We start from the raw sequence: 19731 nt of genomic DNA, 5'->3' as shown, positions 1-19731 counted from the left end.
GAAGTAACTTAAGACCTTCTTGGCTGTCAGTTGGGTTCAGCTCTGTCAGTACACATTCCCATTCATAAAAAAAGAAAAAGAAAAAAAAAACAGACAGTGTCTTGATCAGACTGTGTGATGTTACAGTCGGCGTGTCGGCTCCTGGCTGTCGAGCGTCTGGTCTTATTTGATTTAGACGAAAGCGGGGAAAAACAAAACAGAACGCGGAATACATGATTGTGTGCTCGTACCTGCGCTGCATCCATTTCGTTGAGCATTACAATGGAGGAGCAGTTGTAGTCGAACACCAGCCTCCAGAAGTCTCCCATGGTGTTTGGCAAAGGATGCTGAGTAACGATGAAGGCTGCTGGCTGTTTGTGGCTCTGGAGCGTTAAGGTGGGCCAGAAAAACAAGCAAGCAGGAGATTGGAGACACACAATAAATCAAACATTTACTAATAGATCAGGGCATCTCTGCAGCATTGGAGCTTTCTAGTACTGCATACAGTCAAGTGTAGAAATTCTAGCATTGTCATAAGACAGATTAAGATTCTGAGATGTGAACTTACATCCATTAATGCAGCATTGATGTAATTAGAGCTCTCTCCATCCACAGATATGAGGAAAGGAAGGCATCGGTCTGCTGATAGGACGTCCATACTGCGGTTCTTGTCGTGGTTTCTGGGTAGCAAACCAACGCTGCAGTCTTCTGGACGGACTCGAGGGGTCACTATGTTCAGAGTCTGATGGATGCAACAAGAATGTTTTAAGCCGACTTCAACAATACTAAAATAATAAAGCAACAGAAGCTCTGTGAGAACAAAGAGCTACAGAGTCGCATTGGCGAACAAAAAGCTGATGCTCAAAAGAAGAACCACTTTTTCGGTTTTCTTTTGTTAAGGATGGGATTATAAGGTTACATTGAGGTTACAGTTCGGATAAATCTTCCAAATGTTCCTACAAATCATAAAAACAACAGTGTGCCCTCACCTGGAACTCGTCTTTAATCTGGCTGGAGTTCGTCTGTGGGTCCAGTCTGCTGATGTTGTAGTAAATGGCTCTGAACTCACACACTGGTATGGCTGTGTTCCCGCATAGACACGCTTCCAAGATGGCGTCGTGGACGAACACATACTGCTCCTGCAACACGAGTGAAAGCAGGTGATCAAAGGGAAATCTGAAGCTATTTTCTGTGCAGACAGATGTTCAGTTTTAATTCTGCATGTGGCCCCTTGGACTTGACTAAGACACCTCTGGAACAGATGATGCATCGCCGGGCTTTTCAAGTCAACAACAAACTCAAACATTCCACTGTGGGCACAATTCCTGTTTGCTTTGTGCGTGCAAATACATTATTTGTATGCTCGGGCTCTCGTGGCAGCCTGAAAGTGAATTAAAATGGCACAGTAGTTGGCCATGCGGTGTGTTTCGGTGCTCTGAATCATTCTTTGTGCTCCAACCTACTAGCCTGCTGCTAAAAGCATCAGCTGCGATGAGTTACAGCAGCCACCGTGCATGTCAATTTACCTCTATCCTTCACCTGTTGTTCCTGTTGGGTTTTTTTTCCCCCAGTGTTGGTTCAGTTTTTATTCCTCTGTCTCTCATTTCCCCTCACACTTGTGTTTGTCCGCTGCTTCTTGCTTTTTCAATTTGCTTTTCACTTTATCTCTCCGTCTCTCTCTCTGTCTCCGCTGAATGTTAATTGTTGCCCTTGGAGCGGAGAGGAGAGTCTAAAAGCATCACTGAAATGACCTCTCCTGGCCATTACCAACTCTAGTGAAACACACTTGCATGCAAAGACACACATGTACGCACACAATAACCCGCACAAGCGCTCATTGAGACACACACTTCTTTCCCCCTGTGCCTTTTAAAAGATTAATTGCTTTGTGTTGTGCGGAGCAGGATTATAATAGCATCAAGCGGCTTCAACGCTGACACAAATTGCTCCCACACATATTCAAAAGGCAGGGCAGGATGCATTTAGCTTGGTTTCAAGAGGCATAAAAACACACATGTGAGCGTGCGCGCACACACACACACACACACACACACACACACATAAAACCAGCCTTCATTCCACTGCTGTCACACGAAAAGACTTGTCGTGTTGCCCCGGGTAACTTTTCCGAACCTCGCAGCTCTAAAACCTATTCAAAAGTCAATTTCATACTCGGAGCTCGAGCTGTCAGTCTTAAAATGAGGCACTTTTTCTTTATTCCTGGAAAAAAAAGTTGACTTTTTGGATATGCAAGGTTTTCATCAGTAGCACAAATGGAATGCAGAGGCGGGATGGATTAGGTCGGCTTAAGGTAGCTTAGAGAAGAAATGAACACTTCTGTTCCAAAATGAAATACCCAACATTCGGAGACGCAGACTCTTTAAAAATGATTGATAGTACAAAATTAGAACAAATTATGAGACTTTGGAAAGGATAGTGAGTAACCCAAGCCCTCAGCTCACAAAGAGACTGAACTTAGGGAGTAAATCCTGAATGTTTTGAGGACATTGGATGATAACACTCAAGAAATGGAACTTTTTCACTCGACTCGTTGGTGTGGATTGGTCTATGACTCTACAAATACATCAAATGAGTTGAAGTAATTAATCCTCACTTACGGAATTCTGCATGCAGAGTTAGTGTGCATGCGCAATATCTGTGTGTTTGTATTACTGTCATCTATTATTCATTAAATGTTTAATATCGATGTTCTAATTAGGATGGATGAAATATATAACTGCAAGAAGTAATGAGACACTCTGTGCTGTCTCACTTTTTGTGATCCTGCCTCTAATACACCTGTGACTGCAGACAAAAGTGCAGGGATAAGATCCTGAAAGCTGGTGAACCAAATGAAAAAAAAAAAAAAAGCTTTTGGTGAAACATTTCTAAACGCATTTGAAATGTAGATAGTGTAAGCCAATGTGCAATGATCAAATTTTGATGAGAAGACTGTGGAGATTCTTATTTCTTCTTAAGTTCTGCAGCCGATTCAATCACCAGTAGCTGCTGCTGATTTAGTTTTACTTCAATCAAAAGTTTCCACATTTGACTGGAAAAATCCAAGCGTCCATAACTTTTTGTGTCTTTCAAATGGCAAACTTTTCTTTCTCAGAACCACGGTAGTACACCCAAACTGAATAGCATCTGCGTCTTGTTTATTCAATAAATGTAGGCATATTGTGTATTTTTGCACCTACCTCTGTCTGAACCATGTTAACTCGCTGCGACCTCAGCTCTCGGATGCAGTTGAAAATGTCCACGACCCCTTCGTTCTCTGCCATGTCCAACATGATGTCCACTGCGATGAAACAGCCTGTCCTCCCTGCTCCAGCACTGCAGAAGACCATAGAAAGATCAGAATATTGACAAAAATGCAACAAAATCAGCAGCTTTTCAATCTTTATCGAGACCCATGAGCTTGGGCTGTGTTCATGGGTCACAAATATGCTCCTTAAAATGAAATATTAAAACGTTGAAGGTTAAAAAGAACAGTTTGACATTTTAGGAAATACATATATTCATGTGAAAACTGTAAGCATAGGAAAATAGCTTGTCCAGCTCTGTGAAAAGTTCTTTTAAAAAGTTGTAAAATTTGCCCACCAGCCACTACATTGTTCATTAATGCAGAGAACCCGTTTTATGTTTATGTTTGATGTGTAAAATAAAATTAAAGAATTTGCACCTTTACCAGGAGATATGTGGTGGTCATTTCTTGGTCAGGCACAGCAACTTGAAGGATATCATGCTTTCAGTCTTAAAGCTAAACTAACACAAACACTTGGGTCCTCTTCCTTAAAGCAGTTTAACAAACTCTGACTCTAATCCTGAACTCTGTGTTACCTCATCCTGACAAAAAAACAACAACTAAAAACTGAAAAATAAATAAATAAAAATCCAATTTTAGCTCCACAACAGCTGGACACGGTTAGCTTAACGCTGATTGGAATTATCGGTAAACATCTGAACCCGAATGTCCATCACTGGTGTAGGAGAGCATGTTATCTTAAAAAATAAATATAAAAATACATAAAAATATAATAATAACAATAATAATTCCTAAATTATTCTGTTTTCAGAGCAAAAAGCTACAAAAATAGCAAATATAATCAGATTCTCAACTTTCCAACAGTCCTCAAACTGATCATGTATGACACGTGGTTTTGTTAGGAAAATTAACCAAATCCCTAGCCTAGCGGTGCTAGACAACCCACGGCAACGAATTTAATTCTCTGCCAGGGTGGGTCTAGTTACCCTCCATAAGGCTCGAGGCTGGATTCTCCTAAAACTGGCCGGACGAATCACCATGAAGTGTAGAGTCAGAAGGCGGGCGTAACTAAGTGACGACAGAGGCGTGACGATTCTGACAGAAACAACCGGCGCACAATAAACAGTTATCTTTCGACTCGGCTTTGGCCACAGCCCTTAAAGATTTGAAGCTAAAATTCAACTTGAAAGATAAACAAAGGACGCCACTGAAGTGTTTCATTGAGAAGAAAGATGTATTTGGACTTATGCCGACGGGATATGGCAAATCCTTAATATACCAGTTGGCTCCGCTGGTTGGGAAGCTAATGGGACTTAGCCACAATCCGCCAGCACTCTAGGAACTACGTCAGCCTATTTGTTGCACTGATTGGTTGTATACCTACCCAATTGCTGCAGAGTGATTTGAAAGACAACCTTTTAGCCCGCCTCCCTCCCTGTCGAGCTTCCCTAGACCCTTGTGCCTTCAGAACATGGGTCTAGCACGGCTAGGCTACTAAATCCCAGCTTAAAATCACAATTTCTCATCAAACATACTTTACCACATTTAAAGACTTGCCAAAAACACAAAGTTCTGTTACAAAATTCTGCGTTGAACTGCAAAACTATGAAGCCTTTAATGCCTCAGCTGTGACCAACAGTCACGAAACAAAAATTCAGGGACTCTTGAGAGAACTGGACTGGTGCACACAGAGACAACTATGCAAGTAAATTCATATTGGAGGCAGTGCTAGTATGTAGAATCACCATTCATTTTTTTTATTTTTTCCTAAACATTGTTTACATTTGTGGATAGTTAGGGAGATGCTTTATGCATGGATTCCAGTGTTATTTATTCATTTATTTTTCATTTTTGTAAAGAAATGCAACTATTTTTTTTAATGATCAATGGCATAATAACTGTGCAAAATGCATGTTTGAGTTCTTTACACATCCAGCTATGGTTGTGCTGTTCAAATAGAGGTGCAGGAGTCTATATTGCAGTGAAAAAATGAGCCCACAGTAAGAAAAAAAGTCACAGCACATCATAAAGCATTCCACATCACGTCTCATTGCTGTATAGGTCCTGAGATCCGCTGTGCAACCTTAAGAGGTCAGTAATTGTCTGCCAGAAATGAAACCGGTGGGCTTGGCGACACCTTGAAATACACGTGGAGTTTAGTTTGAGGGTGGAGTCTGTCTCCGTCACCCTCTTTATCACTCTCACGCACACACACTCCAACATGTAGAGGCTTTAATACCCCATGTCAGGTGTTAAGACGACACATCCTGAGCCTGCAGGGGAGAGACGGATGGAGAGGCACGCCAACAGATGGATGGCTGGACCGAAAGAACGAGGGGGAAGAGGAGGAAGGATGGTGGGAGGAGGTTGGAAGAAGAAGAAGAAGAAGAAGGAGTGGTCGTCACAGGGGAGAGATCAAGAGAGGAGAGGATGGAGGGATGGAGCCGGGGATGAGGTGTAGAGGGAGGGGAGGAACCGATCTTTCACGATGCAATCCCTCTGACAGTTTGCAGAGACAGCTAGAGAGCGAGGGAAACAGAAGGAGAGGAAAAGGGGAGATAAGAGGGAGAGGGAAGGGAAGATAGAGAGAGAGAAAAGGAGGGAGCGCCTCAGCAGATTACCTGTCAACCTCTGTGATTAATGTTGAGACCAGAATACTGCTGGGCCTCTACCAGTGTGTGTGTGCGTGCATTTGAAAGCCTCATGACACAGGCCAATAGCGTCAGAGTGCCCCCGGAAATTGGAAGTGACTGCCATAACTTCCTGCCCGCCCGTCCACATACTTTTACTCGAGCTGTCTGATTATGTGGACCTTCCAGCTCCTTCCAGCCGCCGTTTGTGTGTGGAGTTTTCTGATTTAATTTGATCACAAAGAGGATCTAAAGCCCAACAGTGTGTGAATTTGAAGAACGTGTCAATTTCAGATACACCAGATCCATCAATAAGAACAAAAAATGACACACACAAAAAAATAAATGTGAAATGTGCAAATATTGAAAAAAGGAGCCCCCCGATGGACATCGATTATTTATAAAACTCTAGACATTTGAATATTAGATTCCTAATAAATTATGACCACAAGCAGTTATATAACAGCTAAGTAGCAATAATATAAAAAGTAAAATGCATCTGTCTAAAAGGTTAACTAGCTTACTTTATACTAAACTTACATTTATCCAAGTTATTTTATTTATGTTGTGCTATATTAGCTTGCTGCAGCACTAGCTAGTTAGCCGGACTGAAACTGTTAGCTGCAGTTGGCTAAACATTAACATTGTTTTTTTTTTTTGTCAGGAATTTACAGTTAAGTTATAACCTGTGCCTTATATCCCCATCAATTGTGAATTATTTTCAAAAATATAACTACTTCTGTAGGCGTTATGTATCGTTTTTGTTATAGAGCAACATTAAAATATGAGAATATAGTTCATCTTAAGCTTAAATGTTGCTCAAAGCAACTTTCCAGGTGAGATTCCCTGAAGACACCGATTTTCGAGACATTACGTTTTTTAATGGTTGTTGCTAGAGGTACGGATCCGTACCCGTAGCCTGTGGCCTACGGATACGGCACTTTCCATTTGCCAATCAGATACGCGAGATCTGGTCACGTGACTCCCGGTAGACGCTAGGGTACAACAGGTACGGACACTAAACCTGACCCTAACACTAACCCTAACCTTAACCTTTGCTTACCTTTCAACAGTTTGCAGTGGTTAGCAGCTTCTTCACTCGCGAGACTCGCGTACGGGTCCGTATCTGTAGACACTACCTTTTTTAATCGTTTAATCGTTTCATTATCCTCTAAATGTGCTTTTGCTTCTTAAGCAGACTTCTTGTGTACATATTGTACTGATATTCAAAAAATCTATATTTTAAAAGGAAACCAAACACTGTTCTTCAAGCTGGGTGTCTTTCTCTGGTTTCCCTACACATAAAAAAGGTAAATTTTTCTTTAAAGAAGCAACAACCTTTAGGAGGAGATCAGATAATAAGAAGAAGTTATGATAATAACTTTTTACGGATAATTTAAGAAGGAACTGACAAACAACCAGATTTGCAAATGAATTCAAAATAACTTACTCTACAGCAACAGTTGGTTGTTGAATTGGCTGGCTGCCTCCTAGACAGTTTTCCAAACTACTAACGTGTCTCGTCAAACATCTTTTGACAGCTAGAATATGACCAGTGGCAACACTTTTGATTGCAAAACCGTTTTTCACCAAGATCATAAACTTTCCCTGACTTTAATCAACTGCTATGAGTAGACACTTTACTATTACAAAAATGTGACCCATTTGCTCCAGCATGTTGTAAATATGCACTTTTTTTTTTCAAAATCTAGAATGTGAGAGATTGACATTTTGGTTTTAAATGCTGCTCAGATTTTTTTTTTTTTTAAAAAAAGATGCTAATAGAAAACTAAACAAAAAAGTAAGCTTTGCTTTAGAAAATTCTTCACAGTGATAAAAAGGATATGCGATCTGTAGCTATTCAAAAGAAATAAACTACTATAGCTTTTGACAGAGTAAAAGCAACATGTGTTAAAAGGTGTAGTGACTGAATGAGGGTTCTTTGTCTCTATCAATCACTAAGCGTGGCAGGGTTGAAGGATTTCACCCCACTGAGGCCTTCTATTAAAAGCGTCTCACTGAGGTGCATCACTAAATGGAATACATTAATTATAAATGCTCGTGACAAGATGAGGATCGTACTCCAAACCTTTTTTCTTCATAGCTAGTCGGAATGCTGACCTTTCAAAGCTTGTGCTTGCTAACAACTTGGCCTCCGGGTTGAACAGAACATGGAGGTTAAATATACTGTCGCCATGGGGATCTTTACGCTGTCATTGTTCTTGGAGTTTTTTTGCTTCCTGGAGGAGGTGGTGGTGGTGGTGGGATGAAAGAGGGGCGGGAGGTGAATTGCTTTCTTCTGTTGTCTACTTTTTAAAGGTTAACACCATCGATCTAATTTATGGACACTGGTGTGTGTTTGTGATCATATTGGTGCTGATAACCTGCAGTGCTTTTGTCTTATTTCAGAAGGAAGAAGGGCAACAGAGAAAATGGCGAAAGGGAAAGAAAGGCTGACACTGAAACAAAGGAGGTTTTCCGTTTATGATCGGAACAAAAATGTTTCATCTGATTCTGGAGAAGCATAATTGTTCAGTATCACCACTGGATTGGGGGTGTCATTCGCTCATAGATGCTCAATTATGGTTTGGTGGTGGTTTACTGTAAATTTGAGGTTTTGGAGGCTTCCACCAATAAACAGTAAACCTGTTTGTTGGTCAGAGCCTTTTGAAACAGCCCATAAGGCAATAATAAAAATGACTCATAGATAGTTTGTGATCTGCCGACTCCCAAGTTATAGTCGCCTTGAAGAAAATACAGTAAAGAGACTTTTCTAAGGTATACGTGGAGACAGTGTACTTAAAAGCTTCAGTTGTGTCATCATTGAGTATTTTTGTCTGCTTTAAACAATAATACACAGTTTTAGGAAATATTTTGAGGTTATATACATGCAAGTGTGATAACAACTGATTTTAAAGCTGTTAAGCCAATAATAAGCTTTGCCATAATTAAATAATAGGATACATATTAGCGTGAAAACCATCTTTATATGACACAAAATCGTAAAAAAAAAAAAAAAAACACTCTTGGTGCAGTTGTCTCTATCCTCCATGTAACATAGCTGCATCAACATAAAGGAAGTACTGCAAAAGCAACTTTTCTAATTTATATGTGTACTTAGATGGTCATGTTGTATGAATCACTGAGTATTTTTGTATATATTTTCAAGACTAATGTACATTTTTAAGAAAGATTTTGAGGTGATGCAACACTATGAAATGATTTGAAAGCTGCTAAGTCAATAATAATCTGTGGAATAGCTGCAAAAATAAGATACATATTAACATGAAAGTCTTCCTTTAATGGCACAAAAACGCAAAAAAAAAAAGTCATTTTTGTTGTGTTTGTTTATATCCTCTATGCATCAACTTCAGGGAAATACTGCAAGGCAACTTGACAAAGTTATATGTGGAGACTGTGTACTACATCACTGAATTTTCTTGTATGTTTTACACAATATTATACAGTTTTTGGAGAGATTTTGAGGTAATGCATAAATGCTATTCATGTATGAGGGTGATGATGACACTATGAATTGATTTTAAAGCTGTTAAGACAATAATATGCTCTGCCATAATTTAAAAAAAAATTGCATATATAAACATGAAAGTCAACCTCGTATGACACTGAAGCGAAAAAAAAGAACACTTCACTTGTTTGTCTATATCCTCCATGTAACAATGTTGCTGCAAAACCCCCGAACCCGAAGCCTCTCCCTGTGACAGGCGAGACCCAGGAGCTATACAACCGAGTGGCCGTGTTTGTTTGTCCTTGTCTCACCTCGTCCGTGCAGCCACCGACCAGCAGCATCGGGGAATTAAAGTTTATCTTCTGAACAAAAACCTCGGTGTCCTTTGTGTCTTGCGCTCTCACCTGCAGTGCGCCACAATGGGTCCTGCGTCCGGAGGGTTGAGGAACTTGACCTGTCTTATGAAGCCCAGCAGTCCTGTGGCGTAACAGGGAACGCCGTGGTCGGGCCAGCTGGTGAAGTGAAACTGACGGAGCTCGCGGATCTCGTGATGGCCCTTCTAGAAAAAAAAAAAAACCACATCCAAAACAAAACATGCACAGGGAGAGATGTTAGGCTAAATTGCATATTTTAAAATGGCAGCTCTAGGAAGAAAAAGGGTCCTGCCTCTTCATGAAAAGTGGTGTCCATTTCGTCTCTTGATGATGACAAATGCGGGAATATTTCGACCCTTTTCATAGCTCTTGTGGGGAAGACTGACAAGAAGACATATCACGGTTCAGGACCCTAAATTACAGCAGGGATTTCAGGAATATAGGGACCTTGATGCCTCTTTGGCTTCAGACGGAAAATAAATCAATCTCGAGGATGTCAAGATGGCACTTTGGGGCCACTTCTGGGAATGAGAGGCAGGAAGACTTATCGTGGCTCATTTGCCTAATTTACAGGGGAGATTTGAGGCAACTGAAGGCCATTTTTGCTCCACAGAAAAGATTAATTGATTTCACAAATCTCATGATGGCCCTTTTGGGAAAGACTTACAGGAAGAAATGCCACAGTTCACTTCAGCTGCCCAATTTACAAGGAGGATATCCAGCAGTCATCTAAACTGCTCCTCTCTGTCTGTAGCACTTAGCCGTAAGAAAAAGCATCGGAACTGTCTTTTCTTACAACTGAAATAAAACTGCAAATGGAATGTGTTTTAATTAAACAAAGTTTTGGAGAAAAGTATCATTTTACGACGTACCAAAAAACTTTTTTTTACAGTAGAAGATAGGCGCTGCTGGCCAGAGAGAAGACAATAAATAAATTGGACAGCACACCACTTACTGCAGCACTTCTTCGAAAGAGAAACAGGAAAAGACAGTTTGGTGTATAACAATGGAGGCTGCAGGAAAATGAAATGGCAACGGGCATCCACTGTGGCTTTCCAAGTGATAGCATCTTGACATTTTAATGATGGATTTTCTAGAGCTGGTAAATACTTTCCTGTCTAACAATGGGGATATTAAGAAACTAAAGATGACATTCTGATACTTAATAGATAGCAGTTAAGTAACAGACACAGGCATAATGCCATCAAAAAAATGTGGTGTGCAGTATTTCCTGCTTAAATGATAAAGAAAGGAATGCAGTCTAAATTCCACTTGAAATTACAAGAAATCTTTGGTTTACTGTTCATTTAGCTAAAAGAAAAATGCTCAGTTCATTATGTTGAACGATGCAGATGTTTCTTTAGACGTGTCGTCATCTCCGGATAATGTGAAAGTAAGAAAAACAAAGACCACAAAGGAATCTAACAGCAAAACAATAGCGTGTATGAAGCTTTTGTGTCGTTTTATTTGTTCCAGTGTGGGTGTGTTCCAGGATTACAGCAGTTCTTTCATCGACAGGGGTAACTGAATGAAATAAAAGACATAAAAAGCCAGTTCTCTTTGAATCTAAGACATCCTGCACCTTAAACTACATCTCCAGAACTACCCTAAAGCCATATTCTGACAATTTATAACTGTGACAGCCACCTTGTTGGAGTTAGATACCTGTGCAAGGCAACCTGGAGGCTCCGAGATCTCACTTTAGGTTTATTATTTTAAAATTCTGACCTGCATCTCTTGGCATCAAGATGCATCTCTAGAAATTTCCTGACCTTTTGACCCTTTCTCCAGCTTTCCTGCAGTGAAATTTCTCCCTGCAATGCCACATACTTCTGCTTTAATTATTCAAACCAATCGATTTCATTGCATTGTTCTAAACCAGATGAAGCTTAAGTGGAGAACACCACGTCATCCTCAGTTCTGTTTATTCTCTAAGAATAGTACCGAGAGGGAAATTTTGTTATTGCCTCTTCAATTCCACTGCAGCTGTGGCATAGAGAAGGTTGTGGGGGATTATTCTTTGTGGCAGAGTGCCCAAGGATAACCCGAGAAGCAGGGATAACATAGGGAGGAGTCAAAAAAGCGGGGAGAGGTCAAGAAACCGAGAATGAGTGGGTAAGAGCAGAGGTCGGGGGGGGGTGAGATATACTGAGAGAAAGAGGAAAACTAGATGTGTGGGGAAGGACAGAAATGATAAAGAAAAAGAAGGACGGACAAGATTGAGGAGGGAAACAATGATGTACAAAGAGAGGGAGAGACGAGAGGAAGGGAGGGCGGAGAGAAATAAAACCTAGAAAACCACAAGGTGATTTGATAACTCGACTTCCTATTGATTTGCTCTCCTGTGATGTTGAAATTACTTCTCTAAATCAATAGACGATGGTGCAACAAAGCTAAGGTCTCGGATGGTTTAAAGCATTTAACCTCCTTTGGGTCCACGTGCTGCTTTTCTTAGCAGAAAATTTGCATTGTTTTAGCGGTAAAGCGGTCGCTCTTTCAGGAAGTCCTAGGTTCTATTATAAGTACAGACTCTGACTCATCTGACTACCTTCACTGCAGCAATTATTCAATATGTTTTATTGCTATTATCCTCTTACGTTCCTGGAACAATTTGTAATGACCACTTGAAGAGCTGAGCACCTTCCTCGAGGTCACGCTGACAAAATGCAGAGCTTACCTCAGTTAAAAGCTAAACCTCTGAGCATCTAGTTGCTGAGTTTTGGCTCCTCAAACACAAGTTCAACCTACAATTGGGAGATTTTGTCCATATAAAGTCTTCCTTCAGCCCTTGATTCAAATCCAAAGTTTATTATCCATTAAAATAATCCCATTCTACCTGAAACTGACGAAGATGTAACTCTTCCCCTTTGTTGCCTCTATAATCAATGGATCTGAAGCTTAAGCTCACTTGCAAACCTACAACTCTGCCCAAACACTGTAAAACTACGCTACAAGCACAACGATAGGCAAAGAACTGGTTTGTCAGAATTATTAGGTATTATACTTTGGATGTCTGAGTTTGTATTGAGACTGCTGGTACACTGTCGTGTCAAGGACGAAATGTTCAGCCGTGGTGTTGACTGTTTATTCTGCACAAGATATGTCGCCAGGCACATAAAAAACATAATCCATCAAAGTATGTTACTATGCAGCCAAGCTGTTTTCTTAAATATATTTTGAAGAGAACACAGTTTTGTTTTGAACTGAACATAGACATGGTGGAAAAGGAAGCCAGTTTGAAAGAGCGCAAGGTTCAGTTTAGCAGCCATAACACGGGCTTGTTAGTGACATAAACCAGCGACTGGACTTTCACCCAGAAGACCCAAATCCACATTTCATCAGAAACTGTCATTTAATTTTGCTGCTGTTGTTTACTGTAGGTTTTAATTAATTTTCTGCTTAGGTTTAGGAACACCTTACAGTGCTTCTACACTTTTACATGTTAGAAGCTTGGCAAAAGGTAGATCCAAAAAAACAATTCTTAGGGTTTGGAAAAATCACAGTTTGGGTTCATATACAAGTCTTAGTCTCAGCATATTTTAAGCTTCCCCTTCATTTTCTGGGTTGTCAGGGTGACAAGTCCTGCAGTACGCGGCAGCGGCGCAGCGACTTCCAGTCACTGGGCCGTTTACAATCGTCGTTAACAAGCTATCGTTAACGTCGTTACCATCGTGCGGGAGTATCAGCGACAATAAAGTGTTCAAACTTGTGAAATTGGCGTTCAAATAAATGAAATCAGCGGAAATCGGCGGATCCGCGGTAAATTCCCATCCCTGAAAAAAGCGGAATTCCGCGAATTCACGGAAAAATCACATCCCTGATAGGAACGTGTGGAGATCGGGTTGTAAAAAACACTACATGTCTGCGTTAACAAGGTAAAAATGTATTTTTCTCCAAGATTCCAAATCATTAGAAGTTTAGCTGAAAAGAGTTGCAGATAAATGTCAGGGCGACACAACTGACAAGAAAGGATGAGTGACAAATCATGAAAAGTACAAATGAAACAAAACATACTTGGTTTAACAAGTTCCTTGACTGATCATGTCGCAAAAAGTTCATCAATATAACTACAAAAGTAGCGTGATGTCCTTGAGAGATTAATTTTGATGTAAAATAGGAAACAGAAAAATGCATGCTTGTCTGAAAACTATTTGAATTAGCTTTAACGTCTTGCTTTTATCTTATCCAAACAATGCAGAAGATGGAAAACTGTAGTGGTCAAAAGGTTGGTACCTGCTTGAGAAGCCTTTATTCAAGATAAAGTAGGGCATTGTACTTCTCAAACTAGACCTTCCTCGTCTGTATTTCATCTTCTCAGCATTACAAACCCTCATTGCATTCTTCTTGTTCCGCTGTGCTATTTTCATTTTCAGCACCTGCTACAGGGCCACACCAGCCTGGATGCCCACCAAGTTTTGCACAACCGTTTATGTGTGAAGGTTTACATCAATCATCCAGGTTGGAAGATGTTTCGGCTCCTTTGGTTAAACGATTTGTAGGAAATGATACAAGTATTATTCCCATGAGCCAATCACGCCCACCAGTAAGGCCTAGAAATGTAGACCAATCTCTGCAGTCAGGGATGTGATGGGGTTGTTTTGGAGTGTAAACAGTAGACAAGTGGTGTTTTTAACCCTCCCTCTCAGTTCAGGGACGGTTTCTACAGTTTTGCATCGAGTAAACAGCCTGCTTTGCACCTCTCTCCAACCATCTGTCCTATCTGTCTAATATGCTTATGTGCTGGTCCTCAAAGCTGTGTTTGTTGGCCCGTTCACTTGTGTACACTGCTGAGCGTTGTCGCGTAGACTTCGGTGTCCGCCGTGGCGTGCGATTGTTTGGTTTCTCCAGATCTGACTACCACAGATTACCCTGCCACTGTTTTTGGATGCGGTCCATTAGGTGACTAAGCCCTATCTCAGTTTCTCGCTGGGTTATACTAAGGGAATGTGCTTAGTGTGGACTCTTTAGAAATTCTCCTCCACTCCAGCTACACATGTGACTACAAGGCTGCTTCTGTTAACCTCAAAGCGCTGCACAGTCAAGAGAGGACGCGGTGAAACTAATGCTGCAATCCACTCCGTTTATAGTGCGTGTTTAGCAGAAATTCAACTTTCACAGCTAAAATGAACACTTTGAAATGAATACTTTTTTATGCTGCTGAGCAGAAACGCTTTATACCCGCACACCCTCAGTACCTCTCTCACCCACAGCTACTTTGACGGATTCTGACACTCAAACATGAACTACCTTTTGTGATCCACCTGTTTTTTTTTTCCTCTATGCCTCTTTCTCACACACTTGCACAGATTTACACTTTCTTTGAGCCTCACGCTGCTACTCTCTCTTCCCCAGTTAATCTCCTTGGATGCGCTGTTAATAAACCTTTTCATTAAGACCTTGCTCTCATTATTCACTGCAATTGGAGCTATTTAATTGTCGCGTAGAACCTGTATACTCTGCATCTCTACCTCTCTTTGTTTTTCGCACTGACATTCAGTCCCAGAAGCTGCTGCATTTTAAAGATGGAGAATTTTGAATTAGAGCGTGCGCATGTCGGTTGTGTGTAAGTATTAATGCACACTGAAACTGACAGGCATTTTCAAACCAGCTTTGCTTTGAAATTTTTAGGCTACTTTTGCACACATACACACACACACGCACAGAGGTGCTATGGATTAATGGCTTGCTAAACGAGCTGACAGAGAGGACTTGAAGACTTGTTTTCATAAGCTGATTTTAGCACGAATGAAGGGGGAAGGAAATATAGGATGGATGGGAAAAGAGAGAGAGCGAGGTGTAGGAAGTACGAGAAAAAATGTAAGACAGGCCTTCAATTTTGCAAATTTTGCACAGGATGTTAAAAATTCATGATAATTTACGTCAAGGAATGGTGAGATACCACCAGTGGGGTAACAGGGATGTAATTTTCCTTGGAAAAAAGTTCTTAAAAAAAAAAAATCCAATTTGATTTACTTCCTGTAGATATGTAGTCCTCTGGTTGTCAGTTAAACCAGACACCCATGAAACCAAACACCTGCCCTTGACACCGCTTAATCCTCATTAGGGTCACGTGAGGCTGGAGCCTATCCCAACTGACTCAGGGCGAAGGCATGGGACACCCTGGACAGGTCACCAGTCTATCACAGGGCTACATATACACACAAACATTCACACCTTCAGAAAATTTTGAGGGAGGTGGCCAGACTACCCAGAGAAAACCCACAAATGCACAGGGAGAACATGGATACTTCATGGAGAAACATCCTGGGAAGGCTGGGACACAAACCAGGGATCTTCTAGCTGCAAGGCAAAAGTGCTAACCATCAAGCCACTGTGCAGCCCTGCCCTTGACTCCCAGTTTCAATACTCATTTAAGCTAGTTTTGAGTGCAGTTGTTTTCTATAGTGCTTTGCAAACAGACAACCAAATAAGAAAGTGGAAAATACAGGGAAAAAGAAGAAAACAACAACAACAACAATGGATAAAACAAAGTGGAGAAAAGTCATAGAACATGAGAGACAAGACAAAGTAGTTCAGAAAATCAAGGATTTGGATCAGAGTCTTTGTCTCTTGCTGCGATGTGCATTTCTGCAGTTTTTTTTTTTTGTTATGTTTTTCCATTCACTGTGCAGAGCCTTGGAGAATAGCATCACAACAATGTCAGTAAATTCCTCCACTTTCACTCATCTTTTCTCCTCTCAAATCCCCCCTGCCTGATTACAAGGGCCGCGATTACGCTTCCAAGTCTCCTCTTAAACAACAAGAAACAAACAAGTAACACTGCTCACTCGCCTCAAATCCCCAATCACACATCGGGCTGTAATGGTAATCCAAGTTTTGGGGTTTACAAAATATTGAAGCGATAAGTAATATGCAACAACGAGGGTAAATGCGCAGCTAGAGACCGTGGGAACATTCAAATCCCATCAGAAGCCTTGTGAGAAATATTCTCTTAGACTGATTCACACCATATTAATATGCAGTTGTGAATCTGTGGTGAAACCTCAGACAAAGACCACAACAGCTGCATCATTTTGTTACCTTTTGGACGGTGAAAGTCCGTATGACATATTCCGCCAGTGGTTCAGTCTCTATCAGGGTCACCTTGATGTCTCCGTACACCTCGGTCTCATCAGGCCAGTAACGCACACACTTCACCTGGAAAAAGACAATTTACATTCTCATAATGTGTTTAAATATGTATTACATGCCGGTCATTATCACCCAATAGGCATTAACAGACGGGGATGAAGGCGAGGTCAAGATGATCAGCATGAATAATATAATAGATGAGCCACATGAAGGATTGTATCGCTTGTCCTGCATTATAAATGGCAGCTTGACAGACATTCATTATTCAATAATGGGAAAATATTGATTTGAAATCACCATGCAGAAATTCACAAGCTCCGGCTACAGAGAATCCAGGTAGAGCCAGATGTGATAAAACAGATTATAGACCTGGATAAAGGAATTAAAGCCCATCAACAGGCTATTATTCCTGTTATGTTGCTGTTCCTTGTTTGATTTACTGCTATTAAAACGTTAGTGCTAATTAAGTCAGAATGAAACTGGTCAGAATGAGTTAATATTTCTTTCTTTGTCACAGCAGGGAAACATCTGCAGAGAAAATCAATCCAAAATTAGATTATTGTTAAATATAATTTCTACATGACATGGTTTGTTAAAAAAATGTTTTCTTTCAGGCCAGATTTTAACCAGCAAAACAATTGTGAAGAAACCAAAGAATGCTCCTCATTTAACTTGCTACAGACCTACTACACTACTACTCTTAATAGTCAGCATCGGTTAAACTAATATTAATAGTATAATTATATAAGGGAAGTTAAGTGTTGTCTCCATGCGCCACCATAATTAGCCAGACCTACAACTCCACTTCCCTGGAAAATAGGATGGAAAACAAAGCATTTACCAGTGTATTTGGCAATGTTTTGATTTTTCAAATGAAAATAAGGTTTTATTTACCATTTATGGTGTCCAGAACACCATTTAGCTCAACCTGTACATGCACATTTATCCATCTTAAGTGTTTTGAGAACAGCCACGAAGAAAAGATGTTTCACTGCGGACAATATCTCACAATTTAAGGCAGCATTTGTTAAGGGGGCTGAAGAGGGCAGTGAGCCTCATAGAAGTCTTTGTCTCAGTGCTTCTTTACTGGCTTAACTCCAACAAAGCTTTATTTAACAATTACAAATTTCCCCCGGTGGTGCAACCAGGTCCTGTAGCTAATCTTGAACACTTGAAGTGTGTATTTTTTTAAGAAAAGGGTCGCAAGTATCAGCAGATATTGATGATATCCGACCGGAGTGGAAGCAACAAAATAAATCTTTGTCATTAGATCTTTATCAGGGTATTTTTATACTTTACTGTGAGTTGGTCCAGACTGCACATTTTGATTTGTCTCTACTATAGCAAGCAATTGGAAGTGGGGACACAAAGCTAGGATACACACTTGTACATACAATGCGTGCATATTTCGTAATTGCTTGGATGACGAACTCACCCTTCCCACTTCCACCAGGTTCGTAACCATGACGATAGAGGCCGAGTTCTCCTGCCACACCATCCTCCAAAAATCCCTGACCGTCTCCTGCATGGGCCCTAAAAGACACACACACACACATATATAAATCACAAATGTAAACATTTTGATACTCACAAACACAGCATGTGGACACAGGTGTGTGTATGTATGCACACGCTCATCCCAATGTCACATAAAAATGTCACACACACATAAAACCTGCACACATGAACGGGCGAAACACACACATGTGCTCACACGCCATCAATCCCGGATAGTAGTTTGGGGGTTTGAGGTAATGGGGTCTTAAATTTGTCAGGGGGATTTTATATGGCAGTTTAGATTTAGGAGGTTGTGGTAATAGCCTTCCAGTCCAAAAGGACGACATTTACCAGGTGGCTGCTGCACACACACACACACAAACACCCACATGAGCTTCTCACACACACTTATCAGGTCCGTTTAATTACCTTGTGTGGCGATGTAATGTCTGGGTCTGTGGTACCCCTGCGAGACAGAAAAAAAGCATAAATATCTGCACATTTTTGTCATCTCCATCCTTTTCTCTCTTATGCTCTTTGTTGTCTCGCTTCAAAATCATTGTCTCTCTTTTTTAGCTACTACTTTGCTTGCTTTTTTCATTCTTCTCTCTAGGTTATCTTTTTTTTCTCTCTGTCTCCCTGATAGGTGAAAGATTAAAAGTGCAATTCATAAACAACATGCATGACAACGAGTCCCTTCAGTCAAATAAAACACCTCCATCTCTCCATCCCTCCTTCCTTATCCTCCATCAGCTGCTAAATTCAAATCGTATTCCATCATTCCCGTTTGCAATTTGTCTCCTCTCTTTCCTCTTTCACTTTGATTTCTGTTTGTCTCTCTGGCTTTTTAATCCATCTTTTCCCCCCTCTTCCATCACTTCTTCTCCTAATTCTTCTTTGTTTTGAAACTCCACCCCTTTCTCCCAAAGTGATTCCTCTCTCTTACTTTTTTTGGAATCAATTTCAATCGATTTTTGCTTCTCTTTCTTACTTCTTACGTTTTCTTTTTTTCTTTATCTTCCTCTCATCCCTCCCATCCATCAGTCAGTTTCTCTTCTCCTTTCTTTTCTCTTCCATTTCTCTCTTTCTCTTTTAATTTCTTCCCCTCTCCAAACTCCATTCCTTCTAGATGACTAAATCAAGGTTGATTTCCAAATAAACATCAAATAAAAAAAAAACAGGATTTTGACATTCCCTCTCCATGGGATGCATGAAAAGCAACGAGCCTCCAAACAATGATTATCCCCTTTTGTTCCCCCCACAGTTTCCTATAAGACAGATAACCTTGTTGAAATGAAAACATTTATCACTCTCATATTGCCATTACAATCACTCTGTAAGCATTCTATTCAACCGAGGGGATGTGTTGGCATCGTTTTAATTATTTGCCAGTCCCCCTCCTCTCCTTCCTGAATTTTTTTT

General features: G+C 40.6%; 1 protein-coding gene across 9 annotated transcripts in view; it reads right to left on the bottom strand.

The window, feature by feature from the left end:
- Window positions 1–19731, bottom strand: part of ptprt (protein tyrosine phosphatase receptor type T) — a 448077-nt gene that overhangs the window by 18991 nt on the left and 409355 nt on the right. For 8 of the 9 annotated variants that reach the window (XM_022195474.2, XM_022195480.2, XM_051948451.1 and 5 more), the window contains 8 exons: window positions 18739–18775; window positions 18248–18345; window positions 16762–16878; window positions 9751–9905; window positions 3180–3315; window positions 969–1118; window positions 548–721; window positions 231–362 (listed from right to left, as the gene is read on the bottom strand). In XM_022195474.2, coding sequence (XP_022051166.1) covers window positions 231–362; window positions 548–721; window positions 969–1118; window positions 3180–3315; window positions 9751–9905; window positions 16762–16878; window positions 18248–18345; window positions 18739–18775 — 999 coding nt within the window. The remainder of the gene's footprint in view (window positions 1–230; window positions 363–547; window positions 722–968; window positions 1119–3179; window positions 3316–9750; window positions 9906–16761; window positions 16879–18247; window positions 18346–18738; window positions 18776–19731) is intronic. The other variant, XM_051948450.1, reaches the window with a different exon arrangement.

The sequence above is a fragment of the Acanthochromis polyacanthus genome, chromosome 5 (assembly GCF_021347895.1).
Source record: "Acanthochromis polyacanthus isolate Apoly-LR-REF ecotype Palm Island chromosome 5, KAUST_Apoly_ChrSc, whole genome shotgun sequence".
NCBI lineage: Eukaryota > Metazoa > Chordata > Actinopteri > Pomacentridae > Acanthochromis > Acanthochromis polyacanthus.
Note: the sequence above shows the minus strand (reverse complement) of the source record. Positions and strands in the feature narration are given on the sequence as shown.